At 32.1% G+C, this 27,965-nt stretch overlaps 1 protein-coding gene across 2 annotated transcripts; it reads left to right on the top strand.

The window, feature by feature from the left end:
* On the top strand, positions 1-27,965 carry LOC111689662 (proton-associated sugar transporter A). Of its 2 annotated transcripts, none has more exons than XM_046954441.1 (6): positions 1-841; positions 22,786-23,638; positions 23,713-23,915; positions 26,531-26,863; positions 26,931-27,236; positions 27,304-27,965. In XM_046954441.1, the coding sequence occupies exons 2-6, from the start codon at positions 22,873-22,875 to the stop codon at positions 27,523-27,525; spliced, it is 1,830 nt and encodes a 609-aa protein (XP_046810397.1). In that variant the 5' UTR covers positions 1-841; positions 22,786-22,872; the 3' UTR covers positions 27,526-27,965. The 2 variants fall into 2 exon arrangements, with proteins under 2 accessions (XP_046810397.1, XP_046810398.1); XM_046954442.1 differs by lacking the exon at positions 1-841 and adding an exon at positions 15,272-15,313.

The following is a 27,965-nucleotide window of genomic DNA, read 5'->3' as shown; positions in this document are numbered from 1 at the left end:
ATGGAAAATCAGTCACTTAGACACCTCACTAATACGAGTACTAAAAAAAAAAAAAATTGAGAACGGTTCCAGTGATCAGTAACACTAAAAGAAAATCATTAACGATAATAATTGGCGCGTCTTACAAAGGAAATTCCAAATTCAAATAAATAATTAAAGCAGCAAAATTGTCATAATTGATCAACATTTTTAGGAAAAAAGAGTAATTTTAATTTCTTGCATATAAATCTTCAAGTGTTGTAAACTTGAAAAAATAAATGTATAATTTAAAATTTGGTAATAACGTTAGTGTCGGACGTGTGGGTCATGTCAGAAATTTAGCCTAAATATTTAAAACAAAAATTATTCAATAAAAAAGAGAAACAAATCAACTACAACTAAAAAAAAAGAAAAAAACTCTTCCAACAACAACGAAAACAATTATTTAAATTTTTAACATTTGCTCGCACAACCTACCTGTATGGGAAAAGTTATGAGATTAAAATTTTCTACAACTTCTCATCGAAAAATTGCCTTAAAAACGCTACAATTTTCAAATAATAGTTTACGTTTGAAATTGAAAAAATTGGAATTATTTTACATGTTTAATAATTTGTGCAAGAGAAAAACTTTATTAAATAGACATTTGACTTTATTACCGTTACAAAAGAAAAATTACGATATTTTCTAATTAGAAACAAGAAACGGAAACGAAAACTGAAAGTGAAATTGTTGTTTAGTGGTTTTTGAAAGAAAATCATTTAGTGAAACAAAATAAGATCTAAACCGAAAATTATAAAATTAAATTTATATTGCTGCAAAGAGAACAAAAAAGAATAAATAATTTGGAGTTTATAACAAGGTAAGTTATTTGATTGAATTATTATTAGTACAATTCATAATCGTTGTCGTAGGGTTGTATCGTAGTATGTGGTAATTTTTTATTTTAATTAAAAAAAAAACTATTTGCAGCATTTTTATGACATACAACCATACGATATCTATTGTGTATTGAAAAATTAAAAATAGAAATGAAATTCTTAATAAAAATTTATTTAAAGCATTTCTAAGACATACAACGATACGATATCGATTGTGTATTGAAAAATTGTGTAAAAATTTTTACAATAAAAAGTCTTAAAATGAAATTCTTAATGAAAATCGTGAATTGTTCCAAAAAATTTCCTATACATATAGAAGAGGGTCCAATCTATATTCGAAACAATAGTGAAGATTATAGTCGATGTTATAATTATAGTCCCGCCTATAGTCGAGATAAAAGTCCAGTCTGTAGTCGATATTATAATCCACTCTATAGTTGAGATGATAGTCCAGTCTGTAGTGGAGACTATGGTCCTGTCTAAAGACGATATATAAGTCCAGTCTACAAACGAGATAATAGTCTAGTCTATAGTCCAAACTATATTCTAGTCATTAATCGAGATAATAGTCCAGTCTATATTCTATACCATAATCCGGTCTATCCGGTCGAACCTATAGTCTAAACTATTGTGCAATCTATAAGAGAGACTATAGCCCAGTCTAAAATTCATAATCGAAGATAATAGTCCAGTCTATAGTCATACCAATCTATCGAAACCGTAATCAATATATTCGAGACCTTAATCCAGTCTATAATCAATATAATAGTCCAGTATGGACTATTATAGCTCAGTCAATGGGACAGATTACAGTCCAGTCAAACCTATAGTATGGACTATAGTCTAGTCTATAATCAAGACTATAGACCAGTCTATAATTGTGACTTTAGTCAAAACTATAATCGGAAATAATTTGAAGTTTATAGTCGAGACTATAACCATAGATAGTTAGTTAGTTAGTTAGATAAATAGATAGTTAGTTAGATAATTAGTTAGTTAGTTAGTTAGTTAATTAGTTAGTTAGATAGTTAGTTAGTTAGTAAGTTAGTTAGTTAGTTAGTTAGTTAGTTAGTTAGTTAGTTAGTTAGTTAGTTAGTTAGTTAATTAGTTAGTTAGTTAGTTAGTTAGTTAGTTAGTTAGTTAGTTAGTTAGTTAGTTAGTTAGTTAGTTAGTTAGTTAGTTAGTTTGTTTGTTAGTAGTGTGCCTCAGATGGGTATCAAACCCACCTTTAGACCAGACTAAAGGTTGGACGACTTTTTAGACAAATCATTGTAGTCTCAACTATATACTTACTGCACAATAGTCTTAACCACAGATTGGACTTTTAATTCGAACATACTCAAATCTATATTCGTGACTTAACACAGTTTATACCAGACTATAGTCCAGGCAACCATCTAGACTATAGTGTAGATCATAGCCTAATCTGTCTACTCCAGTTTAAAGTCAAGTCTTTATTCCTAACTATTTTTAATACATCTTTACATCTGCAATGATAACTTTGTAGGATTTCCAAGTGACACTTATGTTTTCCACCCATAACCGTCACAGTTTTTAATCACATCTATAATATGTACTTATAAAGTAGTCAAGCACCTCTACTAACACATACTTAAGTATTAATATACTTAATAATGAATGGATTTATCAATAGTCGGTATTATCTATAAGTATTTCAAATCAAAAATGTATAAATTTACACTTTTAAGTACACATGCAGAAAACTATTTTGATAAAATAAAATTCTAAATGTTTAAAAACAAATAGATTTCTTTCGAAATGCAGTTAAACGTTGTTTTTTCAAAGATATCCATATTAGCATTAACATTTTTAATTTGTTGTTAATCAATTCACGATAATAATTGTAGAACGTCCTACGTCTAAATTTGTTATTAGGTGTAATTAGGTGTAAGGCATTATACAAAATGCAATGTAACGAATCTATAGTCGAGTATAAAATCTATATTTAAGTCGAGAACGAGACTAGTCTAGTCTATAGTCTAGTCTATAGTCTAGTCTATAGTCTAGTCTATAGTCTAGTCTATAGTCTAGTCTATAGTCTAGTCTATAGTCTAGTCTATAGTCTAGTCTATAGTCTAGTCTATAGTCTAGTCTATAGTCTAGTCTATAGCCTAGTCTATAGTCTAGTCTATAGTCTAGTCTATAGTCTAGTCTATAGTCTAGTCTATAGTCTAGTCTATAGTCTAGTCTATAGTCTCAGTCTATAGTCTAGTCCAGTCTATAGTCTATAGTCTATAGTCTAGTCAGTCTAGTCTAGTCTAGTCTAGTCTATAGTCTAGGGGTCTAGTCTATAGTCTAGTCTATAGTCTAGTCTATAGTCTATGTCTATAGTCTAGTCTATAGTCTAGTCTATAGTTCTAGTCTATAGTCTAGTCTATAGTCTAGTCTATAGTCTAGTCTATAGTCTAGTCTATAGTCTAGTCTATAGTCTAGTCTATAGTCTAGTCTATAGTCTAGTCTATAGTCTCTATAGGTCTAGAGTCTATAGTCTAGTCTATAGTCTAGTCTATAGTCTAGTCTATAGTCTAGTCTATAGTCTAGTCTATAGTCTAGTCTATAGTCTAGTCTATAGTCTAGTCTAGTCTATAGTCTAGTCTAGTCTATAGTCTAGTCTAGTCTATAGTCTAGTCTAGTCTATAGTCTAGTCTAGTCCTAGTCTAGTCTAGTCTAGTCTAGTCTAGTCTAGTCTAGTCTATAGTCTAGTCTATAGTCTAGTCTATAGTCTAGTCTATAGTCTAGTCTATAGTCTAGTCTATAGTCTAGTCGATAGTCTAGTCTATAGTCTAGTCTATAGTCTAGTCTATAGTCTAGTCTATAGTCTAGTCTATAGTCTAGTCTATAGTCTAGTCTATAGTCTAGTCTATAGTCTAGTCTATAGTCTAGTCTATAGTCTAGTCTATAGTCTAGTCTATAGTCTAGTCTATAGTCTAGTCTATAGTCTAGTCTATAGTCTAGTCTATAGTCTAGTCTATAGTCTAGTCTATAGTCTAGTCTATAGTCTAGTCTATAGTCTAGTCTATAGTCTAGTCTATAGTCTAGTCTATAGTCTAGTCTATATTCTAGTCTATAGTCTAGTCTATAGTCTAGTCTATAGTCTAGTCTATAGTCTAGTCTATAGTCTAGTCTAGTCTAGTCTATAGTCTAGTCTATAGTCTAGTCTATAGTCTAGTCTAGTCTATAGTCTAGTCTATAGTCTAGTCTATAGTCTAGTCTTATAGTCTAGTCTATAGTCTAGTCTATAGTCTAGTCTATAGTCTAGTCTATAGTCTAGTCTATAGTCTAGTCTATAGTCTAGTCTATAGTCTAGTCTATAGTCTAGTCTATAGTCTAGTCTATAGTCTAGTCTATAGTCTAGTCTATAGTCTAGTCTATAGTCTAGTCTATAGTCTAGTCTATAGTCTAGTCTATAGTCTAGTCTATAGTCTAGTCTATAGTCTAGTCTATAGTCTAGTCTATAGTCTAGTCTATAGTCTAGTCTATAGTCTAGTCTATAGTCTAGTCTATAGTCTAGTCTATAGTCTAGTCTATAGTCTAGTCTATAGTCTAGTCTATAGTCTAGTCTATAGTCTAGTCTATAGTCTAGTCTATAGTCTAGTCTATAGTCTAGTTCTATAGTCTAGTCTATAGTCTAGTCTATAGTCTAGTCTATAGTCTAGTCTATAGTCTAGTCTATAGTCTAGTCTATAGTCTAGTCTATAGTCTAGTCTATAGTCTAGTCTATAGTCTAGTCTATAGTCTAGTCTATAGTCTAGTCTAGTATTATAGTCGGTTTTTATTATAGTCGGTTATTAAACGTTGTTTTTTCAAAGATATCCATATTAGCATTAACATTTTTAATTTGTTGTTAATCAATTCACGATAATAATTGTAGAACGTCCTACGTCTAAATTTGTTATTAGGTGTAATTAGGTGTAAGGCATTATATAAAATGCAATGTAACGAATCTATAGTCGAGTATAAAATCTATATTTAAGTCGAGAACGAGACTAGTCTAGTCTATAGTCTAGTCTATAGTCTAGTCTATAGTCTAGTCTATAGTCTAGTCTATAGTCTAGTCTATAGTCTAGTCTATAGTCTAGTCTATAGTCTAGTCTATAGTCTAGTCTATAGTCTAGTCTATAGCCTAGTCTATAGTCTAGTCTATAGTCTAGTCTATAGTCTAGTCTATAGTCTAGTCTATAGTCTAGTCTATAGTCTAGTCTATAGTCTAGTCTATAGTCTAGTCTATAGTCTAGTCCAGTCTATAGTCTATAGTCTATAGTCTAGTCTAGTCTAGTCTAGTCTAGTCTAGTCTATAGTCTAGTCTATAGTCTAGTCTATAGTCTAGTCTATAGTCTAGTCTATAGTCTAGTCTATAGTCTAGTCTATAGTCTAGTCTATAGTCTAGTCTATAGTCTAGTCTATAGTCTAGTCTATAGTCTAGTCTATATGTCAGTCTATAGTCTAGTCTATAGTCTAGTCTATAGTCTAGTCTATAGTCTAGTCTATAGTCTAGTCTATAGTCTAGTCTATAGTCTAGTCTATAGTCTAGTCTATAGTCTAGTCTATAGTCTAGTCTATAGTCTAGTCTATAGTCTAGTCTATAGTCTAGTCTATAGTCTAGTCTATAGTCTAGTCTATAGTCTAGTCTATAGTCTAGTCTATAGTCTAGTCTAGTCTATAGTCTAGTCTAGTCTATAGTCTAGTCTAGTCTAGTCTAGTCTAGTCTAGTCTAGTCTATAGTCTAGTCTATAGTCTAGTCTATAGTCTAGTCTATAGTCTAGTCTATAGTCTAGTCTATAGTCTAGTCTATAGTCTAGTCTATAGTCTAGTCTATAGTCTAGTCTATAGTCTAGTCTATAGTCTAGTCTATAGTCTAGTCTATAGTCTAGTCTATAGTCTAGTATATAGTCTAGTCTATAGTCTAGTCTATAGTCTAGTCTATAGTCTAGTCTATAGTCTAGTCTATAGTCTAGTCTATAGTCTAGTCTATAGTCTAGTCTATAGTCTAGTCTATAGTCTAGTCTATAGTCTACTCTATAGTCTACTCTATAGTCTAGTCTATAGTCTAGTCTATATTCTAGTCTATAGTCTAGTCTATAGTCTAGTCTATAGTCTAGTCTATAGTCTAGTCTATAGTCTAGTCTATAGTCTAGTCTATAGTCTAGTCTATAGTCTAGTCTATAGTCTAGTCTATAGTCTAGTCTATAGTCTAGTCTATAGTCTAGTCTATAGTCTAGTCTATAGTCTAGTCTATAGTCTAGTCTATAGTCTAGTCTATAGTCTAGTCTATAGTCTAGTCTATAGTCTAGTCTATAGTCTAGTCTATAGTCTAGTCTATAGTCTAGTCTATAGTCTAGTCTATAGTCTAGTCTAGTCTATAGTCTAGTCTATAGTCTAGTCTATAGTCTAGTCTATAGTCTAGTCTATAGTCTAGTCTATAGTCTAGTCTATAGTCTAGTCTATAGTCTAGTCTATAGTCTAGTCTATAGTCTAGTCTATAGTCTAGTCTATAGTCTAGTATATAGTCTAGTCTATAGTCTAGTCTATAGTCTAGTCTATAGTCTAGTCTATAGTCTAGTCTATAGTCTAGTCTATAGTCTAGTCTATAGTCTAGTCTATAGTCTAGTCTATAGTCTAGTCTATAGTCTAGTCTATAGTCTAGTCTATAGTCTAGTCTATAGTCTAGTCTATAGTCTAGTCTATAGTCTAGTCTATAGTCTAGTCTATAGTCTAGTCTATAGTCTAGTCTATAGTCTAGTCTATAGTCTAGTCTATAGTCTAGTCTATAGTCTAGTCTATAGTCTAGTCTATAGTCTAGTCTATAGTCTAGTCTATAGTCTAGTCTATAGTCTAGTCTATAGTCTAGTCTATAGTCTAGTCTATAGTCTAGTCTATAGTCTAGTCTATAGTCTAGTCTATAGTCTAGTCTATAGTCTAGTCTATAGTCTAGTCTAGTCTATAGTCTAGTCTATAGTCTAGTCTATAGTCTAGTCTATAGTCTAGTCTATAGTCTAGTCTATAGTCTAGTCTATAGTCTAGTCTATAGTCTAGTCTATAGTCTAGTCTATAGTCTAGTCTATAGTCTAGTCTATAGTCTAGTCTATAGTCTAGTTTATAGTCTAGTCTATAGTCTAGTCTATAGTCTAGTCTATAGTCTAGTCATAGTCTAGTCTATAGTCTAGTCTATAGTCTAGTCTATAGTCTAGTCTATAGTCTAGTCTATAGTCTAGTCTATAGTCTAGTCTATAGTCTAGTCTATAGTCTAGTCTATAGTCTAGTCTATAGTCTAGTCTATAGTCTAGTCTATAGTCTAGTCTATAGTCTAGTCTCTAGTCTAGTCTATAGTCTAGTCTATAGTCTAGTCTATAGTCTAGTCTATAGTCTAGTCTATAGTCTAGTCTATAGTCTAGTCTATAGTCTAGTCTATAGTCTAGTCTATAGTCTAGTCTATAGTCTAGTCTATAGTCTAGTCTATAGTCTAGTCTATAGTCTAGTCTATAGTCTAGTCTATAGTCTAGTCTATAGTCTAGTCTATAGTCTAGTCTATAGTCTAGTCTATAGTCTAGTCTATAGTCTAGTCTATAGTCTAGTCTGTAGTCTAGTCTATAGTCTAGTCTATAGTCTAGTCTATAGTCTAGTCTATAGTCTAGTCTATAGTCTTGTCTACAGTCTAGTCTATAGTCTAGTCTATAGTCTAGTCTATAGTCTAGTCTATAGTCTAGTCTATAGTCTAGTCTATAGTCTAGTCTATAGTCTAGTCTATAGTCTAGTCTATAGTCTAGTCTATAGTCTAGTCTATAGTCTAGTCTATAGTCTAGTCTATAGTCAAGTCTATAGTCTAGTCTATGGTCTAGTCTATAGTCTAGTCTATAGTCTAGTCTATAGTTTAGTCTATAGTTTAGTCTATAGTCTAGTCTATAGTCTAGTCTATAGTCTAGTCTATAGTCTAGTCTATAGTCTAGTCTATAGTCTAGTCTATAGTCTAGTCTATAGTCTGGTCTATAGTCTGGTCTATAGTCTAGTCTATAGACTAGTCTATAGTCTAGTCTATAGTCTAGTCTATAGTCTAGTCTATAGTCTAGTCTACAGTCTAGTCTATAGTCTAGTTTATAGTCTAGTTTATAGTCTAGTCTATAGTCTAGTCTATAGTCTAGTCTTTAGTCTAGTCTTTAGTCTAGTCTACAGTCTAGTCTACAGTCTAGTCTACAGTCTATTCTATAGTCTAGTCTATAGTCTGGTGTATAGTCTAGTCTATAGCCTAGTCTGTACTCTAGTCTATAGTCTATTAAGTTGTCTATTCTATAGTTTAGTCTATAGTCTAGTCTATAATCTTGTCTTAAGTCTTGACTGTAGTGTCTTAGGTCCATACTATTGAGTATTTTATGGTCTAGTTAAGTCTAGATATGTTTAGTTTATCGTCTGGTCTTATGTATAGTTTATTTTGTAGTCTAGTCAATAATATAGTCTATAGTCTAGTTTATGGTTGGGTCTATAGTCGAGTCCATGGACCAGTCTATATACGAGTCTGCTTTTAAGTCTATTGTCAAGAGTATCTAGTAGTGACTAAAGCATATAATTTTATCGATTGCTAGACTAGTCCTTTTTGGATACTATTTACTTAGTCTACAAAAGAATATAAACTGTTTTCCAGTTTGTATGCAAGACTGCAGTCGAGTATATACTAGATACTACAGTTAAGTCCCAGGCTTCTATATATTGAAGTCAAATGGCGAGATTATAAGTGAGACTAGTATTATGTCCATTGTATAGTCTTTAGCTGAGACCATAAGAGTTAAACATCGGGACTGTAGTTAAGTCTAGAGTTAATACTATAGTATAGTGTGTATTCGGCTCTATATGGTCTATAGTAAAGTTACGAGACGATTTTATATCCTAGTCTTTCGTTTTCTAATGGCTCCATTATCCGTACAATATCAGGACTGTTTAAACAATAAAAAGTCTATTGCATTTGTTTGTTAACTTTCATTAAATGCCATTGTACTTTTGCAATCTAAAATTCCAATTTGCATTCGACTAAATATTTATTTTCAAAGATAATGTCATCCATTATCAATACATTCGTTTTATAATTTAAATGACCATAATATGAGCTACATATGAGCAATAATAAAAAATACCCATAAATAATATGATAATCGCTGTTACTGAATTGATTCTTTATTATTATATATTTAGGTTAGAATAAAAAAGAAAATAATAAATAATGAAAAAGAAGAAAAAACTTTAAAGTAAATAACAAAAGAATACATCTTTTTTTACGTACTAATTAATTGGGACAACAATTACAATGCAAGTCGGTTGTCTACCAACTATTGGTACCGCCTATAGCTATTTAGCACTACCACACACTTGACCATGATTAAGAACAACTTGTTAAATATTTTTGTTTAACAACTACTGTTTAATACGACAATGATTTGTCAATGCATTGGCATTTAGTTAGTAAATTTACTTAATATATGATATAGATTTAGTAGATGTTGCATATATAATAAGACACAGTGTTTTAAATCTATACGAAATTTGGGTAAAAATATGAAATACATAATTCCCGTTACACATTTTAATGTTGAAATCAGTTGAGTCTGTAGTCGTGTATGGACTTAATCCAAGTATGTTACTAAGACTATAGTCGAGTCATCACTCGAATCTATAGTTGAGTCTATAGTTGATACAATAATGAAGATTATTGTCGAGTCTATAGTTGAGACTATAGACGAGTCTATATCCGAGACTATAGACGAGTCTATATCCGAGAATATAACTTACTCTATAGTCGAGTCCAAAGTCATGACAATATTCTAATCAATAGTTAAGGTTATAGTTAAATCTATAGCGGAGTCTATAGATTACGACCGAGTATGTTCGAGACATAATTAATGCAGAATTGCTTACATAAAGCTGTAATCAATAACAAAAAAAAATAAAGCAAAATAAAAAAATCGTCATATTTTTTTTATTGACCTACTAAATTGGAATAACCACAAAAAAACAACAACAATTTCGAAAAAAAAAATTATAAAGCAAAAATATGTATGTTTCTTTATTTATGTATATTAAGGTTAAATTGATATAAATTTTGCATAATTCGTGATTTTTTTCTCTTCGATTTTATGCCGCTTTTTACTTTATCTTTAGGCCTTTAATTCGCCACCGTAAATAAGATACATATTTATTGACAAATTAAAATGCAATTTTATTTAAATTTTATTGTTTTAAAGATGTCATATAAATTTTATGATCTTGTAGTATTTTGCATATCAATCTTCTTTTGCATAAACAATAATTATGTTGACTGGTTGAGACCCTACATTCATGACCTGGTCTATAGAATATGCTACAGTTTGGCTTATAGAGACGGGTCTTTAGTCTTGCCTATATACTAATGTATAAATGTTCCCAAAAACTACCTCATTTATTGACTAGATTTCTGTCTGGGATGTAGACTAGATTATTGACAAGAGAAGATGATAGACTATACTGTAGACTAGACTACAGAATAGACTACAGACTAGACTGCAGAATAGAGTACATACTAGACTATAGTCTAGACTATAGACTAGACTATGGACTAGACGTTAGACTAGAATATAGACTAAACTATAGACTAGACTACAGGCTAGACTATAGACTAGACTATAGACTAAACTATAGACTAGACTATAGACTAGACTATAGACTAGAGTATAGACTAGACTAGACTATAGACTAGAGTATAGACTAGACTATAGACTAGACTATAGACTAGACTATAGACTAGACTATAGACTAGACTATAGACTAGACTATAGACTAGACTATAGACTAGACTATAGACTAGACTATAGACTAGACTATAGACTAGACTATAGACTAGACTATAGACTAGACTATAGACTAGACTACAGACTAGACTATAGACTAGACTATAGACTAGACTATAGACTAGACTATAGACTAGACTATAGACTAGACTATAGACTAGACTATAGACTAGACTATAGACTAGACTATAGACTAGACTATAGACTAGACTATAGATTAGACTATAGACTAGACTATAGACTAGACTATAGACTAGACTATAGACTAGACTATAGACTAGACTATAGACTAGACTATAGACTAGACTATAGACTAGACTATAGACTAGACTATAGACTAGACTATAGACTAGACTATAGACTAGACTATAGACTAGACTATAGACTAGACTACAGACTAGACTAGACTACGGACTAGACTATAGACTAGACTATATACTAGACTATAGACTAGACTATAGACTAGACTATATACTAGACTATAGACTAGACTATAGACTATAGACTAGACTATAGACTGGACTATAGACTAGACTATAGACTAGACTATAGACTAGACTATAGACTAGACTATAGACTAGACTATAGACTAGACTATAGACTAGAATATAGACTAGACTATAGACTAGACTATAGACTAGACTATAGACTAGACTATAGACTAGACTATAGACTAGACTATAGACTAGACTATAGACTAGACTATAGACTAGACTATAGACTAGACTATAGACTAGACTATAGACTAGACTATAGACTAGACTATAGACTAGACTATAGACTAGACTATAGACTAGACTATAGACTAGACTATAGACTAGACTATAGACTAGACTATAGACTAGACTATAGACTAGACTATAGACTAGACTTTAGACTAGACTATAGACTAGACTATAGACTAGACTATAGACTAGACTATAGACTAGACTATAGACTAGACTATAGACTAGACTATAGACTAGACTATAGACTAGACTATAGACTAGACTATAGACTAGACTATAGACTAGACTATAGACTAGACTATAGACTAGACTATAGACTAGACTATAGATTAGACTATAGACTATAGACTAGACTATAGACTAGACTATAGACTAGACTATAGACTAGACTATAGACTAGACTATAGACTAGACTACAGACTAGACTATACACTAGACTATAGACTAGACTATAGACTAGACTATAGACTAGACTATAGACTAGACTATAGACAAGACTATAGACTAGACTATAGACTAGACTATAGACTAGACTATAGACTAGACTATAGACTAGACTATAGACTAGACTATAGACTAGACTATAGAGACTAGACTATAGACTAGACTATAGACTAGACTATAGACTAGACTATAGACTAGACTATAGACTAGACTATAGACTAGACTATATACTAGACTATATACTAGACTATATACTAGACTATAGACTAGACTATAGACTAGACTATAGACTAGACTATAGACTAGACTATAGGCTAGACTACAGACTAGACTATAGACTAGACTACAGGCTAGAATATAGACTAGACTATAGTCTAGACTATAGGCTAGACTATAGACTAGACTATAGGCTAGACTATAGACTAGACTATAGACTAGACTATAAACTAGACTATAGACTAGACTAGACTATAGACTAGACTATAGACTAGACTATAGACTAGACTATAGACTAGACTATAGACTAGACTATAGACTAGACTATAGACTAGACTATAGACTAGATTATAGACTACATTATAGACTAGACTATAGACTAGGCTATAGACTAAGACTATAGACTAGACTATAGACTAGACTATAGACTAGACTATAGACTAGACTATAGACTAGACTATAGACTAGACTATAGACTAGACTATAGACTAGACTATAGACTAGACTATAGACTAGACTATAGACTAGACTATAGACTAGACTATAGACTAGACTATAGACTAGACTATAGACTAGACTATAGACTAGACTATAGACTAGACTATAGACTAGACTATAGATTAGACTATAGACTAGACTATAGACTAGACTATAGACTAGACTATAGACTAGACTATAGACTAGACTATAGACTAGACCAAAGACTAGACTATAGACTAGACTATAGACTAGACTATAGACTAGACTATAGACTAGACTATAGACTAGACTATAGACTAGACTATAGACTAGACTATAGACTAGACTATAGACTAGACTATAGACTAGACTATAGACTAGACTATAGACTAGACTATAGACTAGACTATAGACTAGACTATAGACTAGACTATAGACTAGACTATAGACTAGACTATAGACTAGACTATAGACTAGACTATAGACTAGACTATAGACTAGACTATAGACTAGACTATAGACTAGACTATAGACTAGACTATAGACTAGACTATAGACTAGACTATAGACTAGACTATAGACTAGACTATAGACTAGACTATAGACTAGACTATAGACTAGACTATAGACTAGACTATAGACTATAGACTAGACTATAGACTAGACTATAGACTAGACTATAGACTAGACTATAGACTAGACTATAGACTAGACTATAGACTAGACTATAGACTAGACTATAGACTAGACTATAGACTAGACTATAGACTAGACTATAGACTAGACTATAGACTAGACTATAGACTAGACTATAGACTAGACTATAGACTAGACTATAGACTAGACTATAGACTAGACTATAGACTAGACTATAGACTAGACTATAGAGACTAGACTATAGACTAGACTATAGACTAGACTATAGACTAGACTATAGACTAGACTATAGACTAGACTATAGACTAGACTATAGACTAGACTATAGACTAGACTATAGACTAGACTATAGACTAGACTATAGACTAGACTATAGGCTAGACTATAGACTAGACTATAGACTAGACTATAGACTAGACTATAGACTAGACTATAGACTAGACTATAGACTAGACTATAGACTAGACTATAGACTAGATTATAGACTAGACTATAGACTAGACTATAGACTAGACTATAGACTAGACTATAGACTAGACTATAGACTAGACTATAGACTAGACTATAGACTAGACTATAGACTAGACTATAGATTAGACTATAGACTAGACTATAGACTAGACTATAGACTAGACTATAGACTAGACTATAGAGTAGAATATAGACTAGACTATAGACTAGACTATAGACTAGACTATAGACTAGACTATAGACTAGACTATAGACTAGACTATAGACTAGACTATAGACTAGACTATAGACTAGACTATAGACTAGACTATAGACTAGACTATAGACTAGACTATAGACTAGACTATAGACTAGACTATAGACTAGACTATAGACTAGACTATAGACTAGACTATAGACTAGACTATAGACAAGACTTTAGACTAGACTATAGACTAGACTTTAGACTAGACTATAGACTAGACTATAGACTAGACTATAGACTAGACTATAGACTAGACTATAGACTAGACTATAGACTAGACTATAGACTAGACTATAGACTAGACTATAGACTAGACTATAGACTAGACTATAGACTAGACTATAGACTAGACTATAGACTAGACTATAGACTAGACTATAGACTAGACTATAGACTAGACTATAGACTAGACTATAGACTAGACTATAGACTAGACTATAGACTAGACTATAGACTAGACTATAGACTAGACTATAGACTAGACTATAGACTAGACTATAGACTAGACTATAGACTAGACTATAGACTAGACTATAGACTAGACTATAGACTAGACTATAGACTAGACTATAGACTAGACTATAGACTAGACTATAGACTAGACTATAGACTAGACTATAGACTAGACTAGAGACTAGACTAGAGACTAGACTATAGACTAGACTAGAGACTAGACTATATTCTGGCCTAAAATCTAGACTCTATTCTAGACCATAACTATGTCTATAAAATAAACTTAAAGGCTTTAGCGCATTTTTAAAAACTTTACTTGTGTAGACTTTTAAAAACAAACATACATTTGTAAATGTTTTGGTCTGCAATTTCTACACTCATTGAGCTCTAAGTTACGTATAAAATTTCAATTCGGTTGAATATTTGTAGTTTTCAACAGATTTCAGTTTAAATTTAAACGTGAAAGGTAACGGATGGTTGTAGAGTTTTAAATCTGCACTTAATAAATACACCAACACGAAAATAAATTGTTAATAAAAACCATAAATAAAACCACAATATACGAAACAATAAAAAAAATATTATTTCAAAATATTTTTTAATTAATTAATTAATAAACAATGAAAAAGCGGAAAATGAACAAATTATTAAAAATGACAAAAGTTTTACAAATATCACATCAAATTTAAATTTAAATAATTTAACAAGTAATTTTAAAAAATTATTTAATTGTACAACAAAAATAGATAAAAATATTTATAACAAAATAAATAATCAAGAGCTCAATTTGTTATCGTAATTAAATAGTAATTGTTTAATAACAATATTTTAAACTATTTAATTAAACTGTTGAACGTTTTAATGAGTTTTTAATTAAAATGCTATTTTATTTAATTAAATTCATATTTTATTAAATTATTTAAAAGAAATAATCAATTTTTACGTGCGTGTGGTGTAAGTAAATTTTTTCTTTTGTTTAAAATTCAAATATTCAATTATATTTTATTTATATTAAACATTAGTGTCATTGGTCTTATCGTCATATTTTAATTACAAAAGCAAAAACAAAAATACATTTATTAATTTTTATTTAATTTAAATTAATTTTTATTTAAAATTTTATGTGCGTTCTTTGTCTTCTTGTATCAGTTGCATTGAATTGCAGCAATTATACCTATGAAATGTGTGACCTTTGACTTTGTTGCTGTTTAATTTTCAATGTATTATTTCTATGATCTATATTATGATTTCTAGAATTTAAAATAGTTTTGATTAAAGAAAGTAAACAAACTTTATACATTATTTTCAAACAAAATTAACAGCGAACTAGAAAACAAAATGATGAGAACTAGAGAAGAACTAGAACAGAAAAAGAACCAGCAAAGAAAATGACTTGAATAGATTAGAAGAGAACAGAACTAGAACAAGAACAGAACTAGAAAAGAACTAGAACAAAACTAGAATAGATCTAGAACTGAACTAGAACAGAACTAGAACTGAACTAGAACTGAACTAGAACTGAAGTAGAACTGAACTAGAACAGAACTAGAACAGAACTAGAACAGAACTAGAACAGAACTAGAACAGAACTAGAACAGAACTAGAACAGAACTAGAACAGAACTAGAACAGAACTAGAACAGAACTAGAACAGAACTAGAACAGAACTAGAACAGAACTAGAACAGAACTAGAACAGAACTAGAACAGAACTAGAACAGAACTAGAACAAACTAGAACAGAACTAGAACAGAACTAGAACAGAACTAGAACAGAACTAAACAAGAACTAGAACAGAACTAGAACAGAACTAGAACAGAACTAGAACAGAACTAGAACAGAACTAGAACAGAACTAGAACAGAACTAGAACAGAACTAGAACAGAACTAGAACAGAACTAGAACAGAACTAGAACAGAACTAGAACAGAACTAGAACAAACTAGAACAGATTAGAACAGAACTAAACAGAACTAGAACAGAACTAGAACAGAACTAGAACAGAACTAGAACAGAACTAGAACAGAACTAGAACAGAACTAGAACAGAACTAGAACAGAACTAGAACAGAACTAGAACAGAACTAGAATAGAACTAGAACAGAACTAGAACAGAACTAGAACAGAACTAGAAGAGAACTAAAACAGAACTGGAATAGAACTAGAAAAGAACTAGAACAGAACTAGAACAGAACTAGAACAGAACTAGAAGAGAACTAAAACAGAACTGGAATAGAACTAGAAAAGAACTAGAACTGAACTGAAGTAGAACTGAACTAGAACTGAACTAGAACTGAACTAGAACTGAACTAGAACTGAACTAGAACTGAACTAGAACTGAACTAGAACTGAACTAGAACTGAACTAGAACTGAACTAGAACTGAACTAGAACTGAACTAGAACTGAACTAGAACTGAACTAGAACTGAACTAGAACTGAACTAGAACAGAACTAGAATTGAACTAAAACTGAACTAGAACTGATCTAGAACTGAACTAGAACTGAACTAGAACTAAACTAGAACTGAACTAGAACTGAACTAGAACTGAACTAGAACTGAACTAGAACTGAACTAGAGCTGAACTAGAACTGAACTAGAACTGAACTAGAACAGAACTAGAACTGAACTAGAACTGAACTAGAACTGAACTAGAACTGAACTAGAACTGAACTAGAACTGAACTAGAACTGAACTAGAACTGAACTAGAACTGAACTAGAACTGAACTAGAACTGAACTAGAACTGAACTAGAACTGAACTAGAACTGAACTAGAACTGAACTAGAACTGAACTAGAACTGAACTAAACTGAACTAGAACTGAACTAGAACTGAACTAGAACTGAACTAGAACTGAACTAGAACTGAACTAGAACTGAACTAGAACTGAACTAGAACTGAACTAGAACTGAACTAGAACTGACTACTAGAACTGAACTAGAACTGAACTAGAACTGAACTAGAACTGAACTAGAACTGAACTAGAACTGAACTAGAACTGAACTAGAACTGAACTAGAACTGAACTAGAACTGAACTAGAACTGAACTAGAACTGAACTAGAACTGAACTAGAACTGAACTAGAACTGAACTAGAACTGAACTAGAACTGAACTAGAACTGAACTAGAACTGAACTAGAACTGAACTAGAACTGAACTAGAACTGAACTAGAACTGAACTAGAACTGAACTAGAACTGAACTAGAACTGAACTAGAACTGAACTAGAACTGAACTAGAACAGAACTAGAATTGAACTAAAACTGAACTAGAACTGATCTAGAACTGAACTAGAACTGAACTAGAACTAAACTAGAACTGAACTAGAACTGAACTAGAACTGAACTAGAACTGAACTAGAACTGAACTAGAACTGAACTAGAGCTGAACTAGAACTGAACTAGAACTGAACTAGAACAGAACTAGAACTGAACTAGAACTGAACTAGAACTGAACTAGAACTGAACTAGAACTGAACTAGAACTGAACTAGAACTGAACTAGAACTGAACTAGAACTGAACTAGAACTGAACTAGAACTGAACTAGAACTGAACTAGAACTGAACTAGAACTGAACTAGAACTGAACTAGAACTGAACTAGAACTGAACTAGAACTGAACTAGAACTGAACTAGAACTGAACTGAACTAGAACTGAACAATAGTTGAGCCAGAACATACATAGAATTTTTTACAAAATTTATTTAAATACAAATTTGGTGAATTACATTTTAATTATCATAAGTTATTACAGCAAATATTTAAGTTTATGCTAATATTAATAAAACATTAAAATAAATATTGTAATTTTATAAAAACATATTTTTTTACGCAATTTTAGAAATCATGTTGTCTTTCTAATTAATAATCTTCATGTAACTCATAAATTGTCGATTGTAATAGAACTTAAGACAACTTCTGATTTCATATTAATTCACAATTGAGTCCACAGATGATTGATTTTTTAATATGCGGGTAGTACTTACTAGACGATTTTAGTCATTCAGGCGGAACTAAAAAACGTGTTAAATTCATTTTTTTGTATTTATGATTTGGATTTGTGTATTTTTGAAAATTATTGTAATTTATATCTATTATATTATATTAGTTGATGCTCATATTAATAAGTTTTCAAAATTTATTTTAATGTTGAAATTAATTACAAATAATAAGATTTTGTTAATAGAAGAGGTTGTATTAATAAAATATCAAATAAATATGCTTTCAGTTAATTTTTAACCGCCTCCGGTGGCACTAGTTTTAATTAATTGCTGCGCTTTAGAAAATTAGAAAATATTCTAGTTTTTTTTATAAAAAAAAATATTTAGTTGAAAAAAAAATAATATAAAATAAAACAAGTTTGATATTTTAATTACGGTTATCAAAGAATTCACGAGCTCTATATCTGGCAATCTTCTTTTGATGTACATAATTATTAAATTTCGATAATGAAAGTGATATTCAAATATAAAAAAACAACAACTTAAGAAAAATATTAAAAATAATGTTAAAAAGTTAGTTCTAGTTCAAATCAAGTTCATTTCTTGCTTAGTTCTAGTTTTGTTCTAATTCTGTTCTAGTTCTGTTCTAGTTCTGTTCTAGTTTTATGCTAGTTCTGTTCTAGTTGTGTTCTAGTTCTGTTCTAGTTGTGTTCTAGTTCTGTTCTAATTCTGTGCTAGTTCTGTTCTAGTTCTGTTCTAGTTTTGTTCTAGTTCTAGTTCTGTTCTAGTTATGTTCTAGTTCTGTTCTAGTTCTGTGCTAGTTTTGTTCTAGTTCTTTCTAGTTCTGTTCTAGTTTTGTTCTAGTTCTAGTTCTGTTCTAGTTCTGTTCGAGTTCTGTTCTAGTTCTGTTCTAGTTCTGTCTAGTTCTGTTCTAGTTCTGTTCTGTTCTAGTTCTGTTCTAGTTCTGTTCTAGTTCTGTTCTAGTTCTGTTCTAGTTCCGTTCTAGTTCTGTTCTAGTTCTGTTCTAGTTCTGTTCTAGTTCTGTTCTAGTTCTGTTCGAGTTCTGTTCTAGTTCTGTTGTAGTTGTGTTCTAGTTCTGTTCTAGTTCTGTTCTATTCTACTTCTGTTGTATTCTAGTTGAGTTCTAGTTCTGTTCTAGTTATGTTCTAGTTCTGTTCTAGTTCTGTTCTAGTTCTGTTCTAGTTCTGTTCTAGTTCTGTTCTAGTTCTGTTCTAGTTCTGTTCTAGTTCTGTTCTAGTTCTGTTCTAGTTCTGTTCTAGTTCTGTTCTAGTTCTGTTCTAGTTCTGTTCTAGTTCTGTTCTAGTTCTGTTCTAGTTCTGTTCTAGTTCTGTTCTAGTTCTGTTCTAGTTCTGTTCTATTCTGTTCTAGTTCTGTTCTAGTTCTGTTCTAGTTCTGTTCTAGTTCTGTTCTAGTTCTGTTCTAGTTCTGTTCTAGTTCTGTTCTAGTTCTGTTCTAGATCTGTTCTAGTTCTGTTCTAGATCTGTTCTAGTTCTGTTCTGTTCTGTTCTAGTTCAGTTCTAGTTCTAGATCAATTCTAGTTCAGTTCTAGTTCAGTTCTAGTTCAGTTCTAGTTCAGTTCTAGTTCAGTTCTAGTTCTGTTCTAGTTCTGTTCTAGTTCTGTTCTAGTTCTGTTCTAGTTCTGTTCTAGTTCTGTTCTAGTTCTGTTCTAGTTCTGTTCTAGTTCTGTTCTAGTTCTGTTCTAGTTCTGTTCTAGTTCTGTTCTAGTTCTGTTCTAGTTCTGTTCTAGTTCTGTTCTAGTTCTGTTCTAGTTCTGTTCTAGTTCTGTTCTAGTTCTGTTCTAGTTCTGTTCTAGTTCTGTTCTAGTTCTGTTCTAGTTTTGTTCTAGTTCTAGTTCTGTTCTAGTTCTGTTCGAGTTCTGTTCTAGTTCTGTTCTAGTTCTGTTCTAGTTCTGTTCTAGTTAAGTTCTAGTTCTGTTCTAGTTCTGTTCTAGTTCTGTTCTAGTTCTGTTCTGTTCTAGTTATGTTCTAGTTCTGTTCTAGTTCTGTTCTAGTTCTGTTCTAGTTCTGTTCTAGTTCTGTTCTAGTTCTGTTCTATTTCTGTTCTAGTTCTGTTCTAGTTCTGTTCTAGTTCTGTTCTAGTTCTGTTCTAGTTCTGTTCTAGTTCTGTTCTAGTTCTGTTCTAGTTCTGTTCTAGTTCTGTTCTAGTTCTGTTCTAGTTCTGTTTTAGTTCTGTTCTAGTTCTGTTCTAGTTCTGTTCTAGTTCTGTTCTAGTTCTGTTCTAGTTCTGTTCTAGTTCTGTTCTAGTTCTGTTCTAGATCTGTTCTAGATCTGTTCTAGTTCTGTTCTAGATCTGTTCTAGTTCTGTTCTGTTCTAGTTCAGTTCTAGTTCTAGATCAATTCTAGTTCAGTTCTAGTTCAGTTCTAGTTCAGTTCTAGTTCAGTTCTAGTTCAGTTCTAGTTCAGTTCTAGTTCAGTTCTAGTTCAGTTCTAGGTCAGTTCTAGGTCAGTTCTAGTTAAGTTCTAGTTAAGTTCTAGTTCTGTTCTAGTTCTGTTCTAGTTCTGTTCTAGTTCTGTTCTAGTTCTGTTCTAGTTCTGTTCTAGTTCTGTTCTAGTTCTGTTCTAGTTCTGTTCTAGTTCTGTTCTAGTTCTGTTCTAGTTCTCTTCTAGTTCTCTTCTAGTTCTAGTTCAGTTCTAGTTCTAGATCAATTCTAGTTCAGTTCTAGTTCAGTTCTAGGTCTGTTCTAGTTCTAGTTCTGTTCTAGTTCTGTTCTAGTTCTGTTCTAGTTCTGTTCTAGTTCTGTTCTAGTTCTGTTCTAGTTCTGTTCTAGTTCTGTTCTAGTTCTGTTCTAGTTCTGTTCTAGTTCTGTTCTAGTTCTGTTCTAGTTCTGTTCTAGTTCTGTTCTAGTTCTGTTCTAGTTCTGTTCTAGTTCTGTTTCAGTTCTGTTTTAGTTCTTTTCTAGTTCTGTTCTAGTTATGTTCTAGTTATGTTCTAGTTATGTTCTAGTTCTGTTCTAGTTCTGTTCCAGTTCTGCTCTAGTTCTGTTCTAGTTCTGTTCTAGTTCTGTTCTAGTTCTGTTCCAGTTCTGTTCTAGTTCTGTTCTAGTTCTGTTCTAGTTCTTTCTAGTTCTGTTCTAGTTCTGTTCTAGTTCTGTTCTAGTTCTGTTTTAGTTCTGTTCTAGTCTGTTCTAGTTCTGTTTCTAGTTCTGTTCTAGTTCTGTTCTAGTTCTGTTCTAGTTCTGTTCTAGTTCTGTTCTAGTTCTGTTCTAGTTCTGTTCTAGTTCTGTTCTAGTTCTGTTCTAGTTCTGTTCTAGTTCTGTTCTAGTTCTGTTCTAGTTCTGTTCTAGTTCTAGTTCTGTTCTAGTTCTAGTTCTGTTCTAGTTCTGTTCTAGTTCAGTTCTAGTTCTGTTCTAGTTCTAGTTCTGTTCTAGTTCTGTTCTAGTTCTGTTCTAGTTCTGTTCTAGTTCTGTTCTAGTTCTGTTCTAGTTCTGTTCTAGTTCTGTTCTAGTTCTTTTCTTGTTCTATTCTAGTTCAGTTCTAGTTCAGTTCTAGTTCAGTTCTAGTTCAGTTCTAGTTCTGTTCTAGTTCTGTTCTAGTTCTGTTCTAGTTCTGTTCTAGTTTTGTTCTAGTTCTCTTTTTTCCGTTTTAGTTCTCTTCTATGTATGTTCTAGTTTTGTTTTAGTTCTATTTAAGTTTGTTAAATTTTCTGTTAATTTAAACATTTACTTTTCTGTAAATTTAAACATTTTCCGGTAATATAAGCATGAATTAACAACTTTGTTGCTCCTCCCTCCTTTGAATTTGGTAATAAAACTTGTAAACAATACATTATTCTTTATATTATGTAATTAATTAATTGGGCAAATAAAATAATAATTAAATGTGCATAAATTAGAAAATATATTGTTAATATTACTATTTGACTAGTGAAAATAATTAATAATATTTAGCCTCAAAAACTGGCGTCAGTATAAATTAATGCGGAAAATATATTTAAATTTTTAAATAAAAATTTTATTCAAATAAAATTCATTGTATAAATGTATTCGTGTTGTAAAACTATTAACGAGACAAAATAAATAGTATTTATAAGTATATGATTAACTATCTATTTTTGAGTGTAAGTTTAGCAAAAGAATCTAAACAATTAACAAATTACAGCTCATCTAAAAATCAACGATTAAATTGATTATTTATTCCAACAAAATAAAAAAAGTTTCCATCTAAAAAAATTGTTAAAAAAACACGCAAATAAAATTAATTTTTTATTTATATTTTCATGGGATAAACTGCACATGAGCAACGTGTTTTTTTTAATGGAAAATTATTATGAATGAAAAGTTATAATTGATTTTTAAGAACAATACGGAATATCATGTCACGATCTATATAGGCATACTAGCGATTCACACACAAATTTTCCAACTTTTTAATTGTTTAAACCTTTAATATAAAAACAAAACCTTTAATAAAACACTTTTAATTTATAAAAATTTTATTATTTTATTTACAGATTTTGTTTTGTTTAAAAGCGGTCTTGAAGTTTTAGTACTTTTTTCTATTTCACCGCAAACGCACTTCGACATTTAAAGCCTTCAAAATGGTTGGTGTTGCACCCAGTTCTGATGCCGGTGAATTGTCATCGACAAAAAATCCCATGATCAAGTATATGCTAAAGCAACGTGAGAATCATGCCAAAAATCAAGATCGCGATTACTCGCATGTCTTTCGCAAGAAAACACGTTTTGAAATGTTTCGTCTATCGGCCATAGCCATGGCCATAGAGTTTGCTTATGCTGCTGAGACATCGTTTGTATCACCGATTCTATTACAAATTGGCATTGATCACAAAGTCATGACTATGGCTTGGGGTCTTTCACCTCTATTGGGCTTCTTTCTATCGCCTCTCTTGGGTTCCATAAGTGATCGTTGTTACTTGAAAATGGGTCGTCGTAGACCCATTATAACGGTGCTATCATTTGGTATACTTTTGGGTTTGATTTTAGTACCGTATGGCAAAGAATTCGGTTTGCTGTTGGGTGATGAAGGTTATACTTATAATGTTTCGGCTACAATAGCCTCAAACTTTAGCATAGCCGAGGGTAGTGTAGCAGCCTTATTGTCACCAGAACAAGAGGGTCCTTCTCCTTCCAACTATAAATATGCCACCATACTTACCATCATCGGTTTGGTGTTATTGGATTTTGATGCTGATACCTGTCAAACACCCGCTCGCACTTATCTACTCGATATGTGTATACCCGAGGATCAACCCAAGGCCTTGACCATGTTCACGTTATTCGCTGGCATAGGCGGTACTATTGGTTATGGTATTGGTGGTATTGATTGGGAAAAGACTTCTTTTGGTATGTTTGTATTTTGATATTATCTAGTATTAATAAAGAATTTTAATTGGTTTTTGTTTCTTTCCAAATTCTAGGTACATTTTTGGGTGGTAATATACCCACTGTATTCGGTATGGTTACCATTATCTTTGTGGTGTGTTATTTCATTACTATAACCACCTTCCGTGAGATTCCTTTGAAATTGATTGAAAAGGATGAACTTTTGAGACCCTTATCGGATGCAGCCATTAAAAAGGAACTGAAGAAGTGTAATACGAATGTGTTTTATATAGATCAGGTAGGTTTTGCAGATACTCAAATTTTACATTATTTGGGATGACCGTTTACTTTTTGATTTTATAACAAAATAAGAAAAAAATGCACCAAACTTCTATTAGGTCATTATTAGTCCTGAAGCCAGCCATTCCATTCTTTTAAGGAGTTTAACTCTAAACGTTTTCGATTATTTTCAATCACTTCTACCTGAATTGCCCTGACAATGAGGAATATAATCTCAGGCTTTGCATTCAATATCGATATTCGACACAATACGATCTGGAACTTGACTAACCATCCAATTTCACTTGCAAATTCAAACTCTAAATCTATGATTATTCTCTTACTACTTCTGCGCATGACGCGTATTTGTCTTTTAAAAGTTGTTATGGAACGGCTGAAGGTTTTTCTCCCTTAGCTATGGTTTCATATCGAAGTTTCTCCCGAACCAAAACATTGTAATAGTTTTGTATTGATTGTTCTCATTTCCGATAATTTCAAATCATCGTGAAATATTCAGAAGTATTTTTAATCATTCCACAAATTTTTGAGATGTTCTACCTATAACGATTTCGGGAGTCGTGGTATTTTCACAAGATCACGTATCAATTTTGTTGAAAAACTTCTAATGGACAGTATTCCACTCCTTTTTGAGGTTTTCCACCTATAACGATTTCGGGAGTCGTGGACTCTCGATAGAGCCGTATTTTCACAAGATCACGTATCAATTTTGTGCAAATCCTCCTAGTGTATTACAATTTCCGAAGTAGTGAATACTCGTTATAGCCAGCTATCCGAGAGTTCTAATATCACATTCCTTTACATTCCACCAATTCTTCTTGGACTCAAGAGCACCAGTTGTAATGGATTAAAAATAGTTCGAAATCATCAAAAATTGTTTGGAATTTTTGTAAGCATCTCTATCTCCTCTATTAGATGTTCTACCTAAATCATTTTTCGAGGCAAAGTCCTCCATATGTAACAAATTACTTTAAGAACTTCCAGCAAACGCTTGTTTATAGCCTTAACATGATTAACAAAATAAATCTACTTTTGAACATAAATTGTCTCACCACTTGAGATCAGTTATATTTTTGACTGTCCCAGAAGAGTCTTAAACCATTTTCCCCGATAGAACCGATATCAATTCTGCATAGAATAGAACTAACAGTTTTTACACCTTCAGCGCAGACTGAGATATTGTTGAACCAAAGACTGTTAGACTGTTAGTTTGAACATCAAACCCGAAGAAGTATACCCTCAGGTCCTTTATCGGACCTGTTGTTCGCACCTTAAACAGTGTCTCAGGTGAGAATTGATCCCACCACTTCCGGTCTACCAGACTAATACAATAACTACTAACCTACCGGAAGCCACATTTGGTTTTACTATTCCGAAAGCTGTTACGTCGTATGAACTTCACCTGATTCCTCTAAATCACATAGTACCATCACCAAAGCAATTGTATCTTAATGCATCTGAGCCTAAGAGCAAATTAAGCTGAAATGGACTTAATATCCCATATCAAGATGAAATTAGTTTTTATATCAATTTCTCTCCACAAGTGTACTATAGGTCAGAATAAGTTCTGCTGATTTCCATAGTTTTCATTTGTCAGAATTAAGACCTCTTTTCTTTCGAAGGGATTTTTTCCAAGAATAGAAGGCAAAAGGTCTCCACTACCTTTCATGGTCATGGTCAATAGGATATCTCCTTTAAAGTCATATTCTATATTATTAAACCAACACCCAAACTATGAGGATGGTCTTTTAGGGTCTAAGGGGGGAAATTACTGGCCCACTTTTGTAGTAGCTCACATATAAGGACGCCTTCAGACAATGACTTTAATGCTGTTGCAAGTACACGTATATTTGTTATAAATGCGTTCTACCAAATTGCTTAAGTATCGGGTTACGAGTAACCCTGATATTTCAATATATATAATATGAATACGATCTAGAAAATTTATTAAGTATCGACCCACGATTAAACCTTATATTTCAATACGTTTTAGCAAATTTCTTCAGTATCGGCCCATAATTGACCCTGATATTTCTATCTTATAGAAAATCACTCAACAGTTTTGACCCGTATAAGGTCGCCGTCAGACAATGTCTTTAACGCTTATACAAGTACAAGTATATTTGATATAAATACGTCCTACCAAATTTCTTTAGTATCGGCCCACGATTGACCCTTATATTTCTCTCTAATAGAAAATCACTTAGGAGTTATGTCCCATATAAGGTCGCCTTCAAGTACAAGTAAATTTAATATCAATACGTTCTAGCAAATTTCTTAAGTATAGGTCCACAATTGACCCTGATATTCCCTCTTATAGAAAATCACTTAACAGTCGTGTCGTTGAAGCGATTTAAAGACATTCAACAAAAGTGATTTGCTGTTAGAAACTAATCAGTCTCTCGAATTTTGAATTATCCAAACCCGCTTAAAAACCTTTCGATAATCACGTTCATGAATGATACAGAAGAATTATATAGTTCTACGAGTAAGAGTCAATCGCATAGATTACTCGTTTTTTTCTTTAAACAAATGGACTTTTTTTGGGATCTCCCCTTTAGCAAAATTGTAAAATCCCCAGATCGCTTACTTAAACCTTTTCTGTTCTTAATTTAGACCACAACTATTGAAAATGAGATGGCTGATAATAACGAAAAATATACCGCCAATGGAAGTTATCAAAATGGTAATGCTGGAACCAACGGTGATGCCAGCAATGGTGGACAAATGCAAATGCAACAATATTCCTCTAAAGCTATACCCGAACTAGATGATGTTGAAGATGAGAAACCCATTTCCTTGGCACAATACCTTAAGAGTATTTTCGTAATGCCACCCTCAATGAGAATTCTAGCATTGACTAATCTATTCTGTTGGATGGGTCATGTAACCTATTGTCTGTATTTTACCGATTTTGTGGGTGAAGCCGTTTTCAATGGTGATCCAACTGTAAGTAACTAAAGTTTTAAGTGTTAAATAATGTTCTAAATAAAATTAATATGTGTGTTTTTTGAAGGCTCCTCCTAATTCCGATGCTGCCAATTTATATGAAGCTGGTGTACGTTTTGGCTGTTGGGGCATGTCCATTTATGCTTTCTCCTGTTCCGTTTACTCATTATCGGTTACCAAACTAATGAAATGGTTTGGCACTAAAGCTGTTTATATTGCCGGTATTGTATACTATGGTGTGGGTATGTTGATCTTGGGTTTATGGCCCACTAAATGGGGTGTCTTGGTGTTTAGTACTTCAGCTGGTATTTTATATGGTACACTCTTTACTATGCCCTATATTTTGGTGGCCAATTATCATGCCAAGGATTGTGTAAGTATAAAAATATATAAAATTTGATTAAATCTTATGCCCGGTGCTTTCTCACATATCGTTACAGTTCCGCATCCGCAATGGTGAAAATATTCCGCTGAAACAGAAACGTGGACTTGGCACCGATGTTGCCATTATCAGCAGTGTTGTATTCATTGCCCAGCTAATTGTTTCCTTGTGTATGGGTCCTTTAGTGGCCTGGATGCAAACTACATGTGCTATTTTGTATGCTTCGACATTTTTGTCGGCCCTAGCTGCCATTTCAGCCATGTTTGTTTTGTATGTTTAAATACATACCTATTGCTAGATGAGAGTAAATACATACATACATACGTACATACATATACAAAGTAAATTTTAAAAATCAAAATATTCCAAACTATATATACATACATACTTATATATATAATATCATACTTACAGATCTAAGTTAAGGACCATAATATTTAAGTTCTAAAATTTTTAAAATTAAGTGTATTTTTCGCTTTATTTGTAACATCTATAAATCAAGGGCTTACAAATTAATGTTCGTTATATCAATTAAGTTGTTTTTTTTTTGTATTCTTAAGTACCAAAGTTATAATATTAGAAATCTAAGGCTCCATATTCTCAATGCCCGGTTAAAATTTTTCTTTTTACAGATATTGAAAAATGTCTGGGCATTGAGAAAATGGCGGCAAATGTATTATTTTAATTGTTGTTCATAATAAATGTTTTCTTCGTTCCAAA

The sequence above is a fragment of the Lucilia cuprina genome, chromosome 6, assembly GCF_022045245.1.
Source record: "Lucilia cuprina isolate Lc7/37 chromosome 6, ASM2204524v1, whole genome shotgun sequence".
Lineage (NCBI taxonomy): Eukaryota > Metazoa > Arthropoda > Insecta > Diptera > Calliphoridae > Lucilia > Lucilia cuprina.
The sequence above is the reverse complement of the archived record's forward strand: the minus strand, read 5'-3'. Positions and strand labels throughout refer to the sequence as shown.

Excerpts from the sequence above, each read along its gene's own strand:
- LOC111689662 (XM_046954441.1), top strand. The coding sequence starts at position 22,873 with ATGGTTGGTGTTGCACCCAGTTCTGATGCCGGTGAATTGTCATCGACA. Across the intron at positions 23,639-23,712 it reads TTGGGAAAAGACTTCTTTTG|GTACATTTTTGGGTGGTAAT; the intron begins GTATGTTTGTAT and ends TCCAAATTCTAG. Across the intron at positions 27,237-27,303 it reads ATTATCATGCCAAGGATTGT|TTCCGCATCCGCAATGGTGA; the intron begins GTAAGTATAAAA and ends ATATCGTTACAG.